The sequence below is a fragment of the Drosophila elegans genome, unplaced genomic scaffold (genome assembly GCF_018152505.1).
Source record: "Drosophila elegans isolate 14027-0461.03 unplaced genomic scaffold, ASM1815250v1 contig_183, whole genome shotgun sequence".
Classification (NCBI taxonomy): Eukaryota; Metazoa; Arthropoda; class Insecta; order Diptera; family Drosophilidae; genus Drosophila; species Drosophila elegans.
Window position 1 is genome coordinate 1,387,626 of NW_024545550.1, and position 20,611 is coordinate 1,408,236.

General features: G+C 45.1%; 2 protein-coding genes across 5 annotated transcripts; one reads left to right on the forward strand and one right to left on the reverse strand.

Annotated features, from left to right (window-relative positions):
- Positions 1-2,692: 2,692 nt before the first annotated feature.
- Positions 2,693-14,893, forward strand: LOC108149751. The gene is made up of 4 exons (XM_017277546.2): positions 2,693-2,815; positions 3,255-3,402; positions 10,825-12,709; positions 13,679-14,893. The coding sequence occupies exons 3-4, from the start codon at positions 10,828-10,830 to the stop codon at positions 13,831-13,833; spliced, it is 2,037 nt and encodes a 678-aa protein (XP_017133035.1). The 5' UTR covers positions 2,693-2,815; positions 3,255-3,402; positions 10,825-10,827; the 3' UTR covers positions 13,834-14,893.
- LOC108149750 (dynamin-like 120 kDa protein, mitochondrial) lies at positions 14,884-20,432 on the reverse strand. Of its 4 annotated transcripts, none has more exons than XM_017277541.2 (14): positions 20,276-20,432; positions 19,883-20,171; positions 19,683-19,818; positions 19,407-19,523; positions 19,230-19,304; positions 18,580-19,169; positions 18,143-18,516; positions 17,917-18,081; positions 17,670-17,857; positions 16,467-16,939; positions 15,621-15,739; positions 15,474-15,558; positions 15,194-15,398; positions 14,884-15,137 (listed from the first exon to the last, which is right to left on the reverse strand). In XM_017277541.2, exons 1-14 carry the CDS (start codon positions 20,302-20,304, stop codon positions 15,073-15,075), a joined length of 2,910 nt encoding a protein of 969 aa, XP_017133030.1. In that variant the 5' UTR covers positions 20,305-20,432; the 3' UTR covers positions 14,884-15,072. The 4 variants fall into 4 exon arrangements, with proteins under 4 accessions (XP_017133030.1, XP_017133032.1, XP_017133034.1 ...); XM_017277543.2 differs by having other exon boundaries at positions 17,679-17,857; positions 20,276-20,431; XM_017277545.2 differs by lacking the exon at positions 19,407-19,523 and having other exon boundaries at positions 17,679-17,857; positions 20,276-20,431.
- Between the last annotated feature and the right edge of the window lie 179 nt (positions 20,433-20,611).

Sequence of the window (20,611 nt, forward strand, 5' to 3'; positions counted from 1 at the left end):
TTCCGTAAAAACTAAATTACTGAATTTATTAAAATTCAACGTTGAATGTTAGCACTAAAGGGAATAACCTCTTGTTGTTTCTACTGGAATTTCAAGCAACTGAACTATTTTTGAATTTGTTATATATTTTAAGGTTTATATAATAGTTTCGTTGTGTTAATTTAATTTTTCCTCATTTTGAAGAGAGGGATTGCTTTGTAATGAGAATAGAATATTTGAACAGTGACCAAAATTTTAAACCGCGCTATTTTCATTAAGAAATAGATGTGCTAGAAAGGAAAGGGAAAAGTCATGTTTTTATAGTTGGACGCCTTGATCACACACAAGGTAAGCAGGGCCGGCGCTGGCATGATCCAAGCTAAAATCTAGAATAGCGAGTCCCACGAAGATGAGATATAGCATTATTTTTTGGGTAGATATGCTAGACAAATTTAAGTTTAATTTCTGAAATCAAAAATATTTAGTGAAAGTCCCGCTTCTATCTGGCAAAAACACCCACATTTCCGACGAACTGCAAAATGGTAAAATGAAATCAGTTTTATCGCAAAAATTCCCGTTCCGCCACATTTTCCGCATATTAAAAGTGTTGTCGTGGGTAAATTTGAAATTTCTGCTCTGAAATATACAAAAAAGTAAGAAATATACTATAAGCCTAAGCTAGAGCTGGTAAAAAAGTCTATGTTTATTTGATACTATCGCTCGCAAGGTTGTCGAATCGCTGATCTGGCAGCGCCAACAAAACGGCTAAAAAACAGTGTGACCATTTCTCACGGTTGCCAAAAGTGTTGCGCCACCGCAGACTCAAACCTACTTAATCCATAGCCCTGGTTTATTTTTTCAAACAACGTAACTGGTTTTTAAAATATTTTAAAGATATCATCTCGGCTTTAAAATATCCTGTTTTAAGATTATGTATTAAGTAAATCCCAAAAGTTGAACGAAAGCCAAAAAAAAAAAGATGCGTCAATCTTTTTTGGGTTTGGTACGTATTGTGATATCCAAATTATGAATAAATGAGTCATCCGTTAGTTATCTTTAGTTCATTCATTTCGGAGGCAACTTGAATTGCGTTTTATTTTATAAACATACATTAATTACGCATTTTCTGCTGATCAATGCTCACACGACCGAAATTCCTTAGCAAAATGGCATTGCATTGATAAGAAACTGATAGAAAAGAACGAAACGTCACAGATGCTGCGAAAATTGATAATGAATCTGGCTCTGAATGAAGTCGGAAATCTCTAGGAGACTCTTACATAAGAGCCTCGCTTTAAATACCTTGCACGTATGTTTTTATTGCACCTAGCCAAGACCGAAGTACATATTTATGTCAGCCGTATTAATGCGATTAGATTATACACTAAATCCGGTCAAGTTAGGTAAGATGTTGGCACCCAATGCTGAAAATGAATTTAATATCTCTAATTTAATATATTTTTATGACGTGCCACCCATGGCCATATAAATTTGGGGGCTTATCACAGCAGTAAGGGGTTTTTTAGGGACCCAGAGCAGCGGCTTATCAATCAAAACTCAAAGTCGGCGAGCGTTGATTGGTCGATGTGATAGAGATACTAGAAAGCGGAATTGACCTGAAACGATATCGACACCAAAATGTACTTAAAATAATTCATTAATAAAGTTTCCAAAGTTTTCGAAGGGACCAAAGTGCGAGAGTTCCCCGGAAGATAGAACGACCACAACCGGACAAGCGCCAGACTGATAAAAACGTAAAACCCAAGACGGATTGCGATTCCTTTTGCTTTAATCAATTGACACTTTTCGCGTACTTACAGTTCATGGCCCTTCTAATGAATTCAAGCCAGCGCCAGACTTTCCATTTTCGCCTACTAATTACCCTTGTCCCGGTTTATCTACCTTACCAGTGCTATGGTTTCATAATTTCTGGAAACAGTTTCAAAAAGTCCGATTCCCCCCTTTTGGGCCATTAGTAAGCAGAAAGCCGGTAACCTGCTGATGAGCAAACATAAACTCCAGACTTCCTAACCCTGTGAATGAGTTCCATTCACATTTTTCAGTTTATCTCTTTGGTAGTGGAAAAAGCCAGAGGCCCACACACGCACAGCACGAGGGCAAACACTCACACACGGGTTATCCAACTCTTGATATTGTTCGAGAACACTACAAAACCATATTTGTGTAGTTTCTTTTGCTCTGGAAAAAGTCCCAAAAAAAAAAAAAAGAAAGAGAACCGCCGCGGCAAACACTCCCAAAAACACTCGAGTCGAATCAGAAACGGAGGCAAAGTCAACAGCAACAACAACAGCAACAACAACAGCAACAGCAATACCAACAGCAACTATGGTTGCCGTTGAGCATTGCGTATACGACGGAGTGTTCTCGAGCCATTTTGGCTGAGGAGAGCCATGAAATACCTAAGATGCCGGCAACTCTCATTGCGTTTTTCGCTCTTACAATGGCTGCTCCGGGAGTTTTTGGTTTCCTAGGGCGATCAGATCGTATTAGTTCGGATCAGATCCAGGCGATTCCATTCAGAACGCAGTCCGTGTAACCAGAAATCCGAACAACAAGTTACACACTCTCGCAGGGCGAGACACAGATACTCACGCATACCAGCTCAAAGTGTTGCTGTTGGTGTTGCTGTTGCTGCTGCTGCTGCTGCTGCCGTGCTGCTTTCTGCTGCGCGGCTTATACTGCCAACACATTCTGATTTCCCTTAGTTATCTTTAGTCCGTCGCGTCGCTCGCATCGATTCATGAGGCGATCAGGCGTCCGCAGCGGAAACCGCAACTGAGTGTTTCGAAAACGAATGACAGAAAAACAGAGAAAAGTAAAGCAAATAGCACAACTCGAACCGAATCGGAACGAATTCCCGAAACGCGAAGAAAGCAACAGCAACAGCAACAGCAATAGCAATAGCTACAGCAATATAAAGAGCAACATCGGCGCAGGAACGACATAGTCGCGCGCATTTTTTATATGCTCCGCATATATACATGCTGCTCTGTGCTCCGTTCAGTTCAGTTCAGTTCCATTCCATTCTGTTTGACTATATAAACATATGTATAATCAGATACTGATACATATATGCTAGAAGTATTTTTAAGCGTGTTGTTTCGCTTCACGCCGATCCCGCTTCCTCGTTGCCGTTGCTGTTGCCGTTGCCTTTGCCTTTGCCGTTGACTTTTAACTTTCGCTTTTACTGTGTCGGCGTACGCGTTCGATTGCTTTCGCTTTCTCACACCAGACACACATCAAATTCTTTGCAGCGCGCCAAAAATACAGAGCAGAAGTTGCCAATAATATAGCCAATAACAAGCAACTGCAACAGTGCCGCATCATCAACGCCAGCAACACCGACAACATCGACAACATCGACAACGCGACACCAAAATCGACAACATAACATATAGATAGGTAAGCCAACTCCCAGAACCTGGAGAGTTCTCCCCCCATCTCTTCTCTTAACTTGGCTCAAAACGGGTTTTGGCCAAAAACAGACGACCACGAACCAAACGACGAAACGCAACGCAGCGACATGCGGCAAAACTGCGAGCGGGGCGGCTTGAAAAATTATCCATGTTCCCACTTAAATGGTGGCCCAAACGACAGGCAGGCAGGCAGGCAGGGCATGGATGTGGGCATGGACGTGGGCATGGGCATGGGAATGGGAATGGGCATGGGAATGGTCTAAAGCCCCCGGCATCGATACCGGGAAAAAGGCAGCGGCAGCGGCATCGAACGACTTTCGAGACGCAATTTGCAGCCGTCTTTGTTGCCTTGTTTTCCCCCCTGAACTTGAACAAAGAACGAAATCAGCTTACGTTAGATCGATACTAACTAAGCCTATGTTGTTGCTCCCAAGCACAACAATATAAATCCGGGTACTGAGCTGAGATCGTGATCTTATGTTATTAATTCATTTCGAAAATACCTTCTGTTTGGTCGTGAAACCCAAATTTGTGTTTGTCAGTAGAGTTTCTTGACCTCGTTTCTTTTGGAAATCTATCAAAAAAATAAAAATAAAAACTATATTAATTTAAATAGATATGATCAAGTAAAAACCATATGATTTCTGTTTGTTTAGCTTCTAGGTTGATTGGCTATAAATACATTCCCTTTCTGATTCGAGCTATATTAGAAAATATTAATATTAATTTATCAATGACATTTACACATCAACAGTATATAGCTAGTGTAGAGTATCTGTCAGATAGGAAAGTATCTATTTGCACCTGCTGCTTATGCAAATGCAGATACATTTTAACCGCGCTTGCCATCATTATCCGCACATTAATTATGGCCAACAATTTCGCATGCAAATCGGCCGGTGAGCTTGGCTTTATCTTCGATCCGATCCGATCCGACTCAATCCAATATGACGACTCGATTCGACACGCCTTTCGCCAGAAAGTGAGTCAGCGATCGAATTTTTTGGCATTTGCCCAAGGCTTCTCCTTTGGGCCCGCTCTGCGCGTGGCTTTTGCTGCGTTTTACCTTACAACCGGTTGCCGGCAAAAAACAAACAAAACAAGCCGCAGGCCAAGTGTTAATGGCAGAACCCACAGCTGTCGAGCAGTCAGAAGTTGAAAATGCCCAGCTGAAACAGACGACATCTACATCTGTATCTCAATTCATCCATCCAACCATCCATCCATCCATCCATCCATATTCATGTGTATCAATGGGCCGTGACGCGGGTTGGAAGCATTAGAACTGCAAGATGCCAATGACCCAATTTCCCCCACTCCACCACTAATTGCCCTGCCTTGGCAATTAATCAATTCAAATTTGAACTCGAACTCGAAATCGAAATCGAATCTGAATCAGAGTCAGAGTCAGAGAGACTGGCATGTTTCGATACATATTTCGGTTAATTAGGAGCTTGCTTATTAGAAATCTTAAATTCCCATTAGCCAGGCGGCAAAACATGTTTTCTGCATTCACAATGGCCCCACTCATTGCCAAATAAATGGGGTTTTCTCAACATTGGCTTGAGGAATTCTTAGCCACTTGGGTTTCTCATTCTTCGGCATGGTCGAGTGCGCCTGCGTGTGGACTGCTCACTGCAGACAGTGGATTGGGAAATCCACACCCAGAATGGAGAATGGAGATTGAAGAGTGGAGAGTGGAGGGTTGACTGCCTCAAGACTTGAGCTGTGGAAATTTACCCTCAACACGTATCGATAATCGGTGTGTAAATATTGACAACAGATTAAGCCAATTTTAGACTGCAGTTGCAGTTTGTTTGTTTCCTTGATTTGCTTATCAGATCAGCGGACGAAAACGAAAACAAAAACAGCAACAGCAACATCAACAGCTACATCATTTTGGCGCCAATGTCGGGGTCAAAATGGATCGAATCAGTTTGCTTAGCATCACAGCTCGATTCGGGGTTGAGTTGGATTGGAATCAGAGATGGGATGGGATGGGATGTGGAAACTGGGAGGCTGCGTCATGAGACAATGACATCTGTCGACGGGGAAGTGACTGACGCAGCCACGTGCAGATAACCCAATAAGTGTACACTGTACACTATACACTGTACACACAAATAGCGCTATGCGAACACACGAATCACGACTTTGCTCGTTGATTATTCTCCTACTCTCGATTTTTATTTAGAAATAATTGCGCTGCTTGCACTTATTTTCCATGATTCGAACATGTTAATTGATTACGAGCCATCCCATCCCATGCTCTACTTCCGCCGCAAGAGAGGACCCCGGAGCAGAGGCCCCGGCGACCATTGATCGCTCCACTAATTGTCGCGGTCTTTGTTCGTGCCGATAGTGTTCTGTGTTCTGTGCTCTGTGGTCTATGGTCTCTGTGGTGTCTTTACTGGTCCACACCAGAAGAATCAGCCGCTGATAGTGCCCCGCATAAGATTGCTAACTGTGTCAGACGCTCGCCCTGAAAAGATACTTCCCTCTCAGCACAGCCATATCGTGCTCCTTGGATTACTTAGCCGGGTGAAAGGCCGTGCGATGAACTTGAGGTGACAGCTGCCCTCGAGTGTTTGCAATCCCAGCCGGAATGAGGTCGACTTGAAGTGGCCACACGAGTGTGGAGCCGTGAAGAGAGTGTGTCCCCTCTTCGGAGAAAGTCATCCGCAGATCCAAACTGATCCGGTGACAAACCTGGCATATATTTTTGGAACTCTTCCGCTCGTTTTCGGGGTGATTTGTCACTGAAATACATTTTTGGAACACCACACATACACTCATTCTGCAGCTGTTGCATCACATTCTTGAGATTGGTCTTAGTTATTTTAATTCGGATAAAAATGATATTAAACAAATAGTTATTATAGTTAATCAAAATAACTTTTTCACACTTGAAATGGTTTTTTGCAACTCTCAAATATTCTTCTTTTATTTCAAGCTAAGTTTTGTTACTCAATGAAAATTTTTATAGAATTACTTTAAAGACATTTGGCTTTATAGTTTTTGTGTTAATTCAGAGTTCAAAATTCCACCAAGGAATAAAACAACATCCCAAAACTTCAGAGCATCCCAAAGTCGATGTCTCTCGGGCCAATGTCTGTGTTTTCACTGCTACCTCTCCGCCAGACTCGCCATCTAGGGCTATCGCTCCATTTTGGGGCCGGCTTAGCTAATTAATATTTTGAGCATAAAGTCGTTTAACGATTGCTTCACTTGTACCTACAAATTGCGGCGCTGAGATACGGCTACGAGTATCGGAACCTGTCCGCTACACCGACTATCTAAATGGGTCCGCACGCACGAAGAGTTGGATGACAAGGAGGAGACGTAGTTGGTGGATGAGGAGGAGGAAGTGGAGCCAAGAGAAGGACGCCCGGACGCAGGCCAAGAACCGGACGGCCACAGTTGCATGTTATAAATAACAGAGCCATGTACTACTTGCGACATATGTGTGCAATACCGAGGGATACCGACGTTGGCAGATAGAGATACTCGTACTCGATACTCGACTTGCAGATACATGTGCGGCAGGAAAACATCTTAAGAAGTCGCCGTCTACGTCTGCGTCTGCGTTTTTGTCTGGCTGGTCGGCCTTACGCAACCCCCTCCCTAAATGTCCGTCCTTTTCTGGCCATATGTGTTTACCTATAACATTTATTAATTCAATCGACGGGCATCAATTTAAGCGCTGTCAAACAGTCACAATTGGCGCTGACAAGTGTTTGCGACCTCCGCCCCCGTTGGCTCCTAAAAAAAAAAAAAAGCTGACTGATGGATGGGTGCGGTGCGGGGCGGGGCATGGCGGGGGGTGTTGGCTGTTTACCCGCAGCGGGATTAACTTACAAGAAGCGGGAGGGGGCGGATTCGGAGGCCACGGAGGCCACAGAGGCCACGGAGGCCGCAGGAGCCGCCTTGTCACATTACCCGCCGCTTGTGGAGCCAATCCCACCGGGAAGCAAACAAAACGGAGAGCATTAAAGCTAGTTATGCCCGAGCTCAAAGGCGGGATAAGGGATACCCTTACCAGCAATAACAACTGGAACAACAGATTACCCATATATGTATTACATTATATTATATGTAAAAGGAGCTGCACTTCATTTACATATGGATGTTCAATTGTTCTTATCGAGGCAGTGGGTTAAAAAAATTTAAAACACAAACGAACAGTAAGTTAAAGTAAGTAAATGAACAGTAAAGTAACTTATATAAACTCGCGATTATAATATTGTCATATAAACTAAACTATTGTTGAATGAATTTTAAACTATTAGTAAGATTAGTATTAAATTATTAGTACGAATGAACTAAAATAAATCGTTTGTGCTTTAAAAATAAGGCAGTTTTTGACTCTTTGGACTAGAAATGAAACTTAAAGTATAGGGGTTATATTATTAACATGCGCATATAGATGTCAAGTAGTTCTTATCGAGGCACAAAAACTAGCAAAAATTTGTACTTATGTATATATATCATATATGTAACAAAATAATATAAAAATATTTAATAATTAAATATTAAAGGCTTAAAGAATTTAAACCACTACTTTAAGTAGTACTCCTTACAAACCCCTTTAGATAGCTGATAAACCCTATTGGCAGATTCGCAAGACCCACTCTGGGTGCGTCCTTTAGCCAATTTGTAGCCCTAAGATGTCTTCGCTTTCGATATGGTGGTCACAATATGGGATCGGGGCAACTAGTAAACGCTAATGTCTATTTATACTTCTGCTGTTGCAAGTCAGTTACGCGAAGGCACTTGACGGGTTTCCTTCGATGGGTACTCGATGCCCGGCTGCCACTTCTCGGTTCTTGATTTTCGATTCTCAATACTCGATTCTCAATTCTCGATTCTTGTTTCTGGGCAATGGGCACCTCCGGCATCCAGCACTTGCACAGGCCCTCGCCGACGTGGCCATTTGGGCATGAAAATGAAAACAAAATCTGAAATACGAGTCGGTTAAAGAAGGGGTCTGCCTGCCACTGGGTGTGCGGCAAAGTATTATGTTATTGTGTTTGGATTGGCTCGAGGATGGTTGTCGCAACACTTTCGATTGCACAATAAACAAAAACGAGCCAGACCAGACCAGACCCTTGTGCTATCGTGGCACTTGGTCTTTATGGGGGACCCATAAATTCGCATGGTCAATGATATAGCCGAAATTCGGCCATAAAGGAAATGAAATTATCAAACTGGGCCCTGTCACGTGGTGGAAGTGCTGAAGGTGCTTTAGGTGCTGTAGGTGCTGCTGTTGCCAGGCACGAATCCGTATCAGTCGGCCATATAAGCCGTATACTGTCCGGTTAAGCCGTTGCCGGGCCACGTAAATCCGCCATGATAAGCCTCAAATCTGGCAAAATTATCAATTAATTTATGGAATGCAGTCGCCTGCCGGCTAGTAGGAGCCAGTGATTATCTATAGCTATATCTCAGTGGCAAACGATGAAATCTCGGTGCCCGTAAATCCCTGCAATTTGTGGTATGACATGGTGTTTTATCTAAGTCGGGGGATGTCAAATATTTGTAAGATCAGTTTGGTTTAGTTACAAAGTCATCATCATCGCAAATCATCTCGCCTTGTGTGCTTACGACGGCTGTCCACGCTCCGTCCATGTAAGCATCCGCTCCAGGGCAGTCGGTTGTGAGTTGGCTAAACTCTATGCCAATTTGCCCGTAGGCGGATCAGATTAGATAAAGGCGACAAAGGCAGCAAAGCCAGCGCCAAGGCCAAGAGTTTGTTAGCCGAAAGATGTGGACAAACAAGAGAAGCACTCAAAAGAAAAGGCAAAATTCACACAACACAACAATATGTACTCGTGTGCCGTCTTCTGTCTTCTGACTTCTGCCTCTGCCAAATGGAATACATAATTGCAAATTCCATTTGCTGTTTTTTTTTTTTCGTTTGGCCAAGACAATCGTTGACGCACTCCTGGCCCTGGCATTGGCCATGTCGTTTGACGTTTGTTAACCCACCACCCACCACCCACCACCCACCACCCACCACCCACCACCCAACACCCACCACCCACTGATCACCCACCGATCACCACCTGACACCCACCCATCCAACCAGTAAAGACCGCCCCCCCGTCAGTGCCATCTGCCGATTGACGTCGATGTGATAAACAGCAAACAGCAAAAAGCGAAAAGCAAAAGCCTTTCACACCACGCACCTTTTTCGCAGATATCCCACAGATATATTTGCATAGCTGCGGGAAAACGAATAGTGACTGTGCTCTTGAAATCTTTTGAGAGATTATGAAATACTTTTCAATATATTTATTTAATCTGTTTGCCAAGCAATGACTGCTCTACTTTGTCTACTTTACACATGGGCTAGTATTTTTTTTGTTTTGTTGGTTAATATATATTTTATTAATGATCATTCGTTTTATTGGTATTAGTCATTTCACTAGACATTAGAAAAAGACTTCCCAAAACTATTTAATTCCTAATGAAAAGTAAATTTATTATTTATTATTTCATTATAGTTTCTTTAATAATATTACAGAAAATATGAAAAACTTTTAAATACATTTGTTTACTTTTTTCTATAAATATATAAATGAATAGGTAAATATAGAAAAAACATAAATCCTGTTGGGTCTGTTAATATATATTTTATTAATGATTATTTTCTGACAAAGAATAATTATTTTTCATTATAAATAAAAAAACTCCCCAAAAACATTCATTTTGTAAATAAAGTAAATATATTACCATTGCAGTCTGTCATCACAAAACTACAAAGCAATGCTAATGCTAACAGGAGAGAATATGTTATATACTTTTGAATTTGTTTAAACTGTTTTTCAAGCAATAATCAAGCAAATCTATAACTGTCTGTTTCAACTTGTACTGTCTAAATAAACAAGTATATAATTATAATTTATTTTGTGCGGTTTGTTAATATATATTTTATTATTGACTATTTTCTGCCAGTGAATATTAATTTGTTTTTTTTTAGCACTATTCATTTCTTTAGAAATGAAAAAAAAGTAAAGCTGCTGAAAAAATATTTTATACAATTTCCCACAAATATTTAAAAATTGTACTAAAAAGTGTTTTTACCAGCATTACTTTTTTTAATGCTAATTTCAAAATTATTGTATTTGTGTTTTACCGTGGAACTGATCCTGCTGAGTTTCCCAAATTGCCCACTAATATTTTGAACTGGACTGTGGCAGTACAGGTACAGGTAAAGGGTGAATGTTCAATTGCGCGGCTATCGGGGCACGTGACATTTAAAAATAGACCGATTCCATGCTAAATGGGCTGGGCCATGGGGGCGTATACGCAATGTGAAGGCCACTCGGTTTTGGGGTAAACACTTGCGTAACCAATCAAGCTGAGTGCTGGATCCCTACTGATTCATCCTAATTAATCCTTGCAGGAAATGGCCACGCAACAGACGAGGTCGCAGGACGAGCTGGCCACCAACAACCTGGTGTCCCGGCAGCCGGACAACATCAAGGAGGAGAATGAGAACGAGAACGAGGACGAGATCGAGGAGGCGGCTGTGGTGGTGCCGCCGGACAGTGGCTGGGCTTGGGTGGTGATGGTGGCCTCCTTCCTCTGCTGCACGGTGATCGACGGCATCGTCTTCTGCTCGCCACTGATCCAGGAGCAGCTGATGGCGGAGTTCCATGTGAGCAAGGGCTACGTGGCGTTCGTGTCGTCGCTGCTCAGCGGCTGCTACCTGATGGCCGGACCCTTTGTGAGTGCGCTGGCCAACCGGTTCGGCTTCCGTCCGGTCACCATCACCGGGGCCATATTCGCGGCCATCTGCTTCGGCCTGTCGTACTTCGCCACCAGCGTGGAGTATCTCTTCCTGATCTACGGCGTGCTGGGCGGCATTGGCTTCTGCATGGTCTACATCCCGGCCGTGGTCATCATTGGCTTCTACTTCGAGAAGTGGCGTGCATTGGCCACCGGCGTGGCCATGTGCGGCTCCGGCGTGGGCACCTTTGTGTTCGCCCCCCTCACCAAGGTTCTGCTGAAGAGCGGCTGGCGCGAGACCCTCGCCATCCAGGGTGCCATTGTGCTGCTGTGCGCCATCTTTGGCCTGACCTTCCGGCCCATCCAGCCCATCACGCTGTCCGCCAGCAACGAAGAGGATCCGGAGAAGAGCAAACTAAATGGACACGGCAACACGGTGGCCCCCACTCCGCAGCTGCACCAGGCGGCCTTCACCAAGCCGCTGCCCGAAGGTCGCTTCGCCTACTCGATGCCCAATTCGGCCCACAACACGTATATGGGTGCGTCGCAGCGCCACCACTATCCCACCGCTCAGGAGATCTTCAAGGGCATGAACCTGGAGCGCCGCCCATCGGGCACCGCCGCCGGCGGCAAGGGCACGGAACTGAAGCAACTGCGCAAGTCGCAGCCCACCACGCCCAACGGCGATCCGCAGCAGCTGACCTTCAATCTGCACAAGGAGCTGACCACCGTGGGCGAGAACGAGGAGGAAGCGGAGAACGACAATCTGCTGGAGACGGAGGCCAAGCCGGTGACCATCCAGGCGCGCCGACACACGGTCTCCGGACGTCGGCCCCAGGACATTGGCAAGCGGTCCGCCGCCGCCGCCCACGAGGCTCACCACGGACAGACGCACTCCTCGTCGCGGCCGATGTACCGCGACGATATCTTCTTTACGGGATCATTGACCCGGATACCGCAGTATCAGTCGCAGACATCGCTGGCCTATCACATGTCCGTCACCCGACTGCCCACCAAGCAGGACATGCTGGAGGAGCGACAGAAGGGATGCCGCATCTGCCCGGAGGCAGTGCGTCGCACACTGGCCACCATGCTGGACACCACGCTGCTCAAGTCGCCCGCCTTCATGTGTTTGGCCTTTAGCGGCTTCCTCACCATGATGGGCTTCTTTGTGCCCTTCTCCTTCCTGGTGGACCGCGCCAAGGCCGCCGGCATGGATGAGGACACCGCCCTGGACGTGCTCGGCGGCATCGGCATTGTGAACACCTTCGCCAGGATCGTGTGCGGATCGATCAGCTCGTTCCCGGCCATCAAGCCGCTCTGGCTGAACAACTTCGCCCTGACTGCCGGCGGCATCGCTACCATCTTCAGCGGCGTGGTCATCACCACGGCCAGCCAGTGGACATTCGCCCTCTTCTTCGGCATCTGCATCGCCTGCTTCTCGGCCCTGCGCTCCCTCATCGCCGTCGAGCTGATCGGGTTGGAGAAGCTGACCAACGCCTACGGATTCCTGATGCTCTTCCAGGGCCTGGCGGCCACGTTTGGCAGTCCCATTGCGGGTGAGTAAAGGGGGCACTACAATTTGCCTTTTATCCGTACCGCAACTTAGATTTATTTGGTCTCCTTGGCTAAAACCGGGTTAACATCTCAAAACAAAACAAAAGAAAAAAGCAATAAACAAAATAGGATTTAAATTAAAAGTACAACTGAGTACAACGTAGCATAACTACAAGTTTTGGAAAATGGACGTCTCCATTTTGATCTAGTTATAGTTATAGTGTTTTTGAATCTCTGTAATCTAATATTATCTTGGTTAAAGAAGAATCAGATCAAGGAGTGTTATAAGGAAGATATAATTCTGCGTCTCAGTTTATAAAATACACAATTATACACTAACATATAAAAACCATACATCCAAAAGACAATTATTTATACCAATTACTAGCCATGTCCGTCTGTTTGTTCGTCTGTCCATCCGTTTTAACGAAAACTATAAAATCTAGATATTTGGGATTTTAGATGCAGATTGATGTTTTTTTTTTTCAAAATGTGGACACGCCCACTCTAGTGCCCACAAATCGGTGTCATTCAGCAGTACGGTAATGGTCAGTTATTAGGCTATACATGTTTATCAGGTCAATACCTATCCACTCATACAAAAATCTTTCAAATCAAACCAGTTTTTTAAAAGTTCGTTGATTAAATGTAAATTTTTTGGTAAATGGCGCCACCTAAAACCCGGTTATGTCAGGCGGCATATTTATTTTTTGAGGTTGATAAGATAACTTAACAGTCGGTCCACTTGATTTTATTCATTAAATTTAATTTTATTTTAATTATTTAGGCTAACTTAAAAAAAAGGATATATGCACAAGCTCTTAAAGCTAAAAAAAAGACATTTAAAAGACCTTCTTTTCTTGTTCGGGGTCACCAAAATGATATGTGTACTTCCTAATTGATAGTTAGAAATTAGTAAAATCCCAAAAAGTGACATGAACTAATGTTTTGGTAATTTGAATACTCCACAGGAATCCTGTACGAGATGACGAACAGCTACAACATGGCCTTCTACTTCGCCGGTGGCCTGATCCTGCTGTCGGCCTTCCTGTGCTATCCGCTCACCTGTGTGAGCAGGTGGGAGCAGCGGCGCAACGAGAAGCTCACCCCCCTGCCGGCGGCCTAGGGAGCTAAGCTGTGGAGCGAATGGAGCAATCGAAGACCTACCTGCCCAGCCAGACAGCCTAACAGCCAAACAGCCCGAACACCTTGTCATCGCGCAGCCGCCAACTGACTGTCTCCGATGGCAGTGGCACCTTCGGTTTTGGCAACACACTAATTGCCAATTGCCATTTGCCAATTGCCAATCAGTCGATGGACATGCCGATGAAGTTCCACACCGGTTTCGGTGGGGAAGCAAGCGAGCGCGGAAGCGTGTTCCGAGTACTTGATACGTTAAGATTAGACTAAGCGTAATGTTGTGCCTTCAGCGATATCGAGTGCCTATCACAGCACACAACACCTTACCCTTATCCTAAATCACAATCACACACACAATCAGAGCGAGTGTAAATTATGTTTCTATAAGCTTTAGTGGAGGAGCAGCCTAGGCTAAGCGAATTGCAGTGGAGAACCGAACACATTATTAATATTATTATGATAGCCGTAAGCAGCTGAGCACATGGCTGGGCCACAAGTCGACTGCCAAGTTAAGAATCGTTTGTTGAGTTATTTAACATGATAGGGAACGAGCATTTGTTTACCCTCTAAGAGATATGGTACTGCACCGCCACCACGGACTTGTTACATAGCTAGCTAGATATACGTTTATCAATCAATCAAACAATCAATCAATTAGAGACGCGGCCAGCCGATCGTTTGGTGCGGGGTTAATGCACCTCGATACCGCTGCTGCATCGTGGGATTAGCCGATCGTGGACAAAACAAATAAACAATCAGCCACACGATGAGGCATCTGCTACAAGTGCTGTGCTCTTATGCAAACAGATTTATATATATTAAACGATACAGATACAGATACAGATAGAAACACACGGACCGCTACATACTCAGCACGTTGAGTGCGTTTCGCGTTTACGTTTATCAACTACAATTACAATTACATTGAAACAGAAAGAATGATTTGTATTACATTTAAATTAATTAAAATGAGTTTACATTGCATTGCATGCGACATAAGGTTACACTTCATAAACAATAAAGACGATTTCGGTAATACGAACTAACGATCTATCGGTTTATTACTTTCGGAGCGCAAAGTAGGCTTAACTAAGGGGCTCGGGGCTCGAAGCTCAAGCGTGACTATGAACGAACATTTGCAATGTGGGCTTAAACTATCCAGTTAAGTTAAATAAGTAACGCCTCGGGTGTTGTGTGGTGTTGTGTCTTTGGTCATGGCACACTACTACTTCTCCTGATTCAGTGAATTGATGAACTCCTCCAGCTTCTCCTGTATCTGTCGCACTTTGACTGTTGAATTGGAAGCAATTAGGTTGGCGCTAAACTCAATTAGCTGGTTAACTCACTCAGTTCCTCGGCCAGCAGCACACGCTTGCCGGTGAGCAGGTATCCCTTCTTCTCCTCGTCGTCGCTGAACTCGTCCAGCACCGCCTTGATCTCCTTGTCCAGCCGCCGCGCCTCCCGATTGATCACCTGCTGCCTCAGCGCATTGCCCGTTATCTTGATCACCTGCTGGATGCGCCAGAAGAGCACAACGTCGCTGCAGGAGATCTGAAAGTGGCAGAAGGCAAACATAAATACCATTAAATAAATTGCATCGAATGAGGGGAAAGTCTTCCGGTTCACCTCGCACTCGGCCCCCTGCTGCGTGTAAAGGTAGTAGGCTTTCCGGCAATCCTTTGCCCGCTGCAACGCCTGCTGCAGGAAGTGTCTGAAGGGAAGGACATAAGTGTCACAGATAAGCCTGAAAATGTGTTACACAAGTCAACTCACTTTCTGTAGACTGGGAACCACGTTTGCCTAATGTAGTCCGTGTCCACGTCCACATTATCACGCTGCAGGTTCTTGCGCACCGTCGTCAGCTCATCATGGGTTAGAGTGGGTAAATGTTTCTACAATAATAGTTATAAAAATTACAGTATGTTATCTACTCATTTTGAATATATATTACAATACAAAAAATAAATATTTCAGTTATGCCTTAATAAGAATGCTTAGTATTTTAAAATTTCAAAGGTTACAATATAGTTTCAAGAATAATTTGGTTTTAATCACTCAATAATTTTGAATTTCTTCTTTTAATCATAAAATTAAATGTTTACAAGTGAAAAATAAATTAAGAAAGTTTTTAAGTACTTAAAGTTATTTTTATCGTAAAAATCATTGATATTAATGACATTTATACAGAAACCATAATTAACAATCATTATTCTGATTAAAAAAAATAACCACACCTTAAAGATCGTTTTTTGAGTTTAATTTAATCGCTCACAAAATAATTATTTTTGTTTTGAGCCATAAAATAATTACTCATCAATTAATCATCATCGATTTTGCGCTCAAAGTCGGTCAACTTTTTTGTGCAGCATTTTTGAAGACCAACCCAAAAAAAACCCAATTTTAAATTAAAATTTCATTATTATTTTTGGAAATATGTGTTTTCGGTTCGTCTTGATTCACTTAATAGGCTAAATAAAACAATCCCTTCTAAGAATTTTTTGATCATAAAACAATGCTTAAAAAGAAATCAAATATTTTTGAGTAACTTTTTGTTGCTCAAAAAATACTTATCAATTGTTTAATGTTTACGGTCCCTGCGTTTTAAACATTTAAGCTTACCGTATCGTTCTTGAGGATTTTGTCGAGTTCGTTCTTGACGCCTCGCCGCTTCTGCTGATCCTGCGTCAGGTACTGCCAGTGGGTGAACCGTCGCATTGGACCGGGTCCGAACATCTGGGCCAGCGTCTCCTCCGTCTGCACGAGCTTGGCATTGACGGAAGTTTCCAGGAACTTGACCGCCGAGTCCCACTCCTGTTTGTCGTGCACGAAGCGATCCTCCAGGGTGTTCAGCTGGATCACGCGCAGCATGTCGATGGCCTTGTCCTCCCAGCTGTGCCGGCGAATGGCCTCATCCACCACGGCGGACTTGAGCTGATCGAAGATGCCGTCGTGATCCTGCGTCTTCTTCGAGCGCTCCATCAGCGAGATGAACTCCAGTTGCAGGGCCTCCCAGCCGGCCTCCACCGACTTGGCGGGCAACGCCTGCTCCGCCCACTGGCGCAGCTTGATGTCCACCATTGTATTGAAGGAGTCTATAAAGAGCGCAATCATTGGATGCAATTAGTTGAACGAAACTAGCCCGGCACACAGATATGGGGGTATAATGGTAGACATAGCCACAAAACACTCAAATGCCTAACTCGATAAATGCAATTTGTACCAATTAGACATTGATTTCGCTGAATTCATTGAGCAAATTAACGGATCTGTCATAAAATGCAAAGTAAATAGCCGCTGTGCGGGCAAAAACGTGTTTGTCGGCAATACATCGCTGATATCGCATACATTTTTATACTGTGCACATTAACAAAAATCTGGTTTCATTACAGGTGCTCGTAAATCTCCGCTCATAACACTTTCCGGCACATGACTGCGCCGCAGGCCCTGTGACGATCCCGGCTTAGTCACTCTATTTTCGGGGCAAAGGCAAACGGTGCTAATGGCGTTGAATTCGGCCGCCGGGGAGTACACATTAAATTTACACGCATGATTCAATGGGGAGTCGCGCAGGAGGTCCAATAACCGGTTTAGAAATCGTCGACGCATGTGATTCCCTTGCACGGGAATGCGGGCCATGTTAAATGCAAAATTAAACAAAACATTTTTACGACACGACATTTACAGATACACGTGAAGTTCGAGGCAGGGGAAAGCCCCTTTGAAGAACTGCACACAATGACGGGCGATGGGATGGACGTGCCCCCAATGATGACGTCGGCGAAGTCAGCCTACAACCTACAACTTAGCACTACAAAATATTACTTTGAGAACCTGACTGAGCGGCGGGCAGGTAGATGGTTTCAAACACATAGTTAGAGAGCTTCTCCCACAGCTTGGCGTTGAGGGCGTCGTCCCACTTCTTGGCGGAGATTTGCGAGAGCGTCACCACCTCGTCCAGTATCTCGCCCTTGGCCTTGTCGAACAGCTCGTCACGGCCAGACTCGCGCAATCTAAGAAATTTGATCTGAGATGTTAGACAGCTCAATCATTGTGAGATAAATTCAGCCACCTGGGAAAGTTGTTTTTCCATTCGGTTTCCAGATTGAACCTGGTCGCCTTAAATGCATCCGCCTGCTGCTCAATGGTCTCCCGCACCATCTTCCAGAAACGATCCGACACCGCCAAGCTGAGATTACGGCTCGTCACCTGATGCGGCATGATAACTCCGCGACGACTAAGTTTAAAGAGGTTAATCTTAGTATACATCATATCTTGCATATGCCTTCGATACTCACTGAAAAAGCTTGGAGTTCTTAAAGAAGTCCTCCTCGTACTGCCGTATGGCATCTATGCTATCATCCTTTCGTCCGCGTCCAGTCACGACGGCATAGTAACCCAGAGCCTTCATGGGAAAGAGCTTGCCGGAGAGGATTTTCCTTATCCTGTCGGGATCGGCGAGTTCCTCGGCCAGATCCACCTTGGTGAGCACAAAAATGGTACGCCGGCCCAAAGGATCACATTGCATGACCAAGTCGGTGACATTGCTGCGTTCGGCATCCACAGATCCGTCCTGAATGCACAGGATAATGGCATTCGGGTTGCTCATGTAGTGCTTGGTCATCTGGTGAATCGAATCTTTGGTATCCGAAGCCATGTCCACAGTCATGGTCTAAAGAAAATCACATATTAAAATTTGATATTGAAGATATATGCAAAAAGTAAGCATACTTACCGAAATAATGCCTGGCAGATCCACAAGAACCATGCGCTGAAGACCGGGACCCTTGACGGTCATGGAAATGACTTCGTTGCTCACTGTTTTGCCACCTCGCACCGACGCCTTCATGCGGAACTCCACATCGCGGCGCAGCTCTTGCAGGTCAGACTCCTTGGTCAGATCGTATTCCCGATCCGAATCGCGGAACTGAGCCACATGGTAGGGTCCTTCGGCCAGGGTGACCTTCACTGGGGCTCGCGTCATCATCTCTCCACTGCCGCGGGGAAAGATGCGAGCCTTGGCAATGGATTCCAGCACAGAGGTCTTGCCGCTGCTCTGATCTCCCACCACCACGACACGGGGCAGGTGATCGGCCATGGTGTAGCCCGTGTCATAGCCCGACAGCTCGTCCAGAACCTCCGAGTACATGTCTATCAGCGACTTTTTGATCTTCTTCGCCGTGGTCTTTTTGTTACTCTTGAGGATGAGATACTGCTGGCGCAGCTCTCGGTTCTCCTTCTCCATCTTCTCCAGCTCCTTTTGGTACTTGATCTGCACGTTCATGATCTCCGTCTGTAGGGTCTCCACCTGGCTCTGCAGCTTCTCTGTGGGTAAATCCAGTGTGCTGTATATAAACTCGATTTTCAGAGGGCCCTGAACCTTACCATACTTCTTGCGACTCTCATCGGAGGTTATGCCCAGAGCGGCCACCGTCGTCTTGGCCTTCAGGTCATCTTTGGCTGCAACAGATGTTAGGAATAAGTCTCGACTACGGTGGGCAGGGTTCTCTCACTTTAAATTGGCCCCAAAGGTTGGGAGTCTGTGTGTTTGTGTGAACCTACTTTCGACAATCTGAACTCCTTGATAGTCGGCCGCCTCGATGGCATCGTCCAGACGACTGTCGAACCAGCTGCGCCATTCCGACAACTTATCCTCGCCCAGCTGCTTGAGCTTTGGATCTACAAGCAAACGCCCCAATAACATCAGTACAAGTATCAGTCAGTGCGAAATCAAATCAATCAAAACGAAGATTTCAATGCGATTCTGACCCCCGGTAATGACCATTTAAAGTGAGAGATAGAAGGGGCGAGAAAAGGAGGCGCAGCAGGGACACTTACCCACATCGATGGCGTTCTTGACCAGGGAGCCCACCTCGATGAGATTCCGCGAGAACTGGCTCCACCGTTCGCCCTGCGGCATGGCATCCTCCAGCCACTTGAAGTCGGGCAGGCCATCCTTCCAGTCCTCGTATTTCTGGCGAAAAACAATGCGTATCTTTTGAATTTGCAACGAGTGTTATATAACATGCGAAACTCACTTTGCTCAGGGACACGCCCCCGCCGATGGCGCCGCCCAGGACGATGTAGCGCAGCTTGAGGGCTCCCCGCAGGATGCGTACCACCAGCATCCCGTAGCCGCGCGACGGCGGAGGCATCTGCCAGCCCCTCGCCGGATTGCCGGCCAGCAGGAACTCCTCGTGGCGCTGGTGGGAACGCGAGCTGCCATTATCCTGCTGACGACGCGGGTGGCTGGTGATCCGGCTGAGCGTGGAATGGTTGCAGCAGGCCACTTTCGTGGAGTAGACAACAGCTTTTCTCGCGGTGCGCCTGTGGATGAAACACGGCCAAATGAGAGATGCGCCGATGACGAAATCGTCCGGAAAAGGCGAGGTAAACTTTTGGCCTCTGCCGCGGCGGCCACGCATCCTTACCGGTAAGTGTTCTGATAGATGCGCAACATGACTGCTGGTCAGGATAACAGTTTCCACTCAGTTAACTTTGTTTATTTATTAGTTATTAATCAATTTTCGTGCCGCAAAAAATCATCTCTTTTTCGGGACCGGGGCTGTGTGACCAGAGGCGGAACAGCTGATCGGCAGTGTTGGAAAAGACACTACTTTGGTGGAGAAACTGGAAGATGTGTACACACTTTTAATAAGGCGGCAAAATTCAAAGCAAGGACAGTAGCAAGTTCCTGCGATCCAAACTATACTTTTCCCCTCAACCCATTTTTATTAAGTGCCTAGTTAAGAAACTAGTCACTTTTT

What these genes read in the sequence shown, in the direction of transcription:
- LOC108149751 (XM_017277546.2), top strand. Translation starts at nt 10,828, where the DNA reads ATGGCCACGCAACAGACGAGGTCGCAGGACGAGCTGGCCACCAACAAC. An exon ending in GTTTGGCAGTCCCATTGCGG is followed by an intron (nt 12,710 to 13,678) that starts GTGAGTAAAGGG and finishes AATACTCCACAG; the next exon opens with GAATCCTGTACGAGATGACG.
- LOC108149750 (XM_017277541.2), bottom strand. Translation starts at nt 20,304, where the DNA reads ATGTTGCGCATCTATCAGAACACTTACCG. An exon ending in TGGAAAAACAACTTTCCCAG is followed by an intron (nt 17,858 to 17,916) that starts GTGGCTGAATTT and finishes CAAATTTCTTAG; the next exon opens with ATTGCGCGAGTCTGGCCGTG. An exon ending in AAATCCTCAAGAACGATACG is followed by an intron (nt 15,740 to 16,466) that starts GTAAGCTTAAAT and finishes CTATTATTGTAG; the next exon opens with AAACATTTACCCACTCTAAC.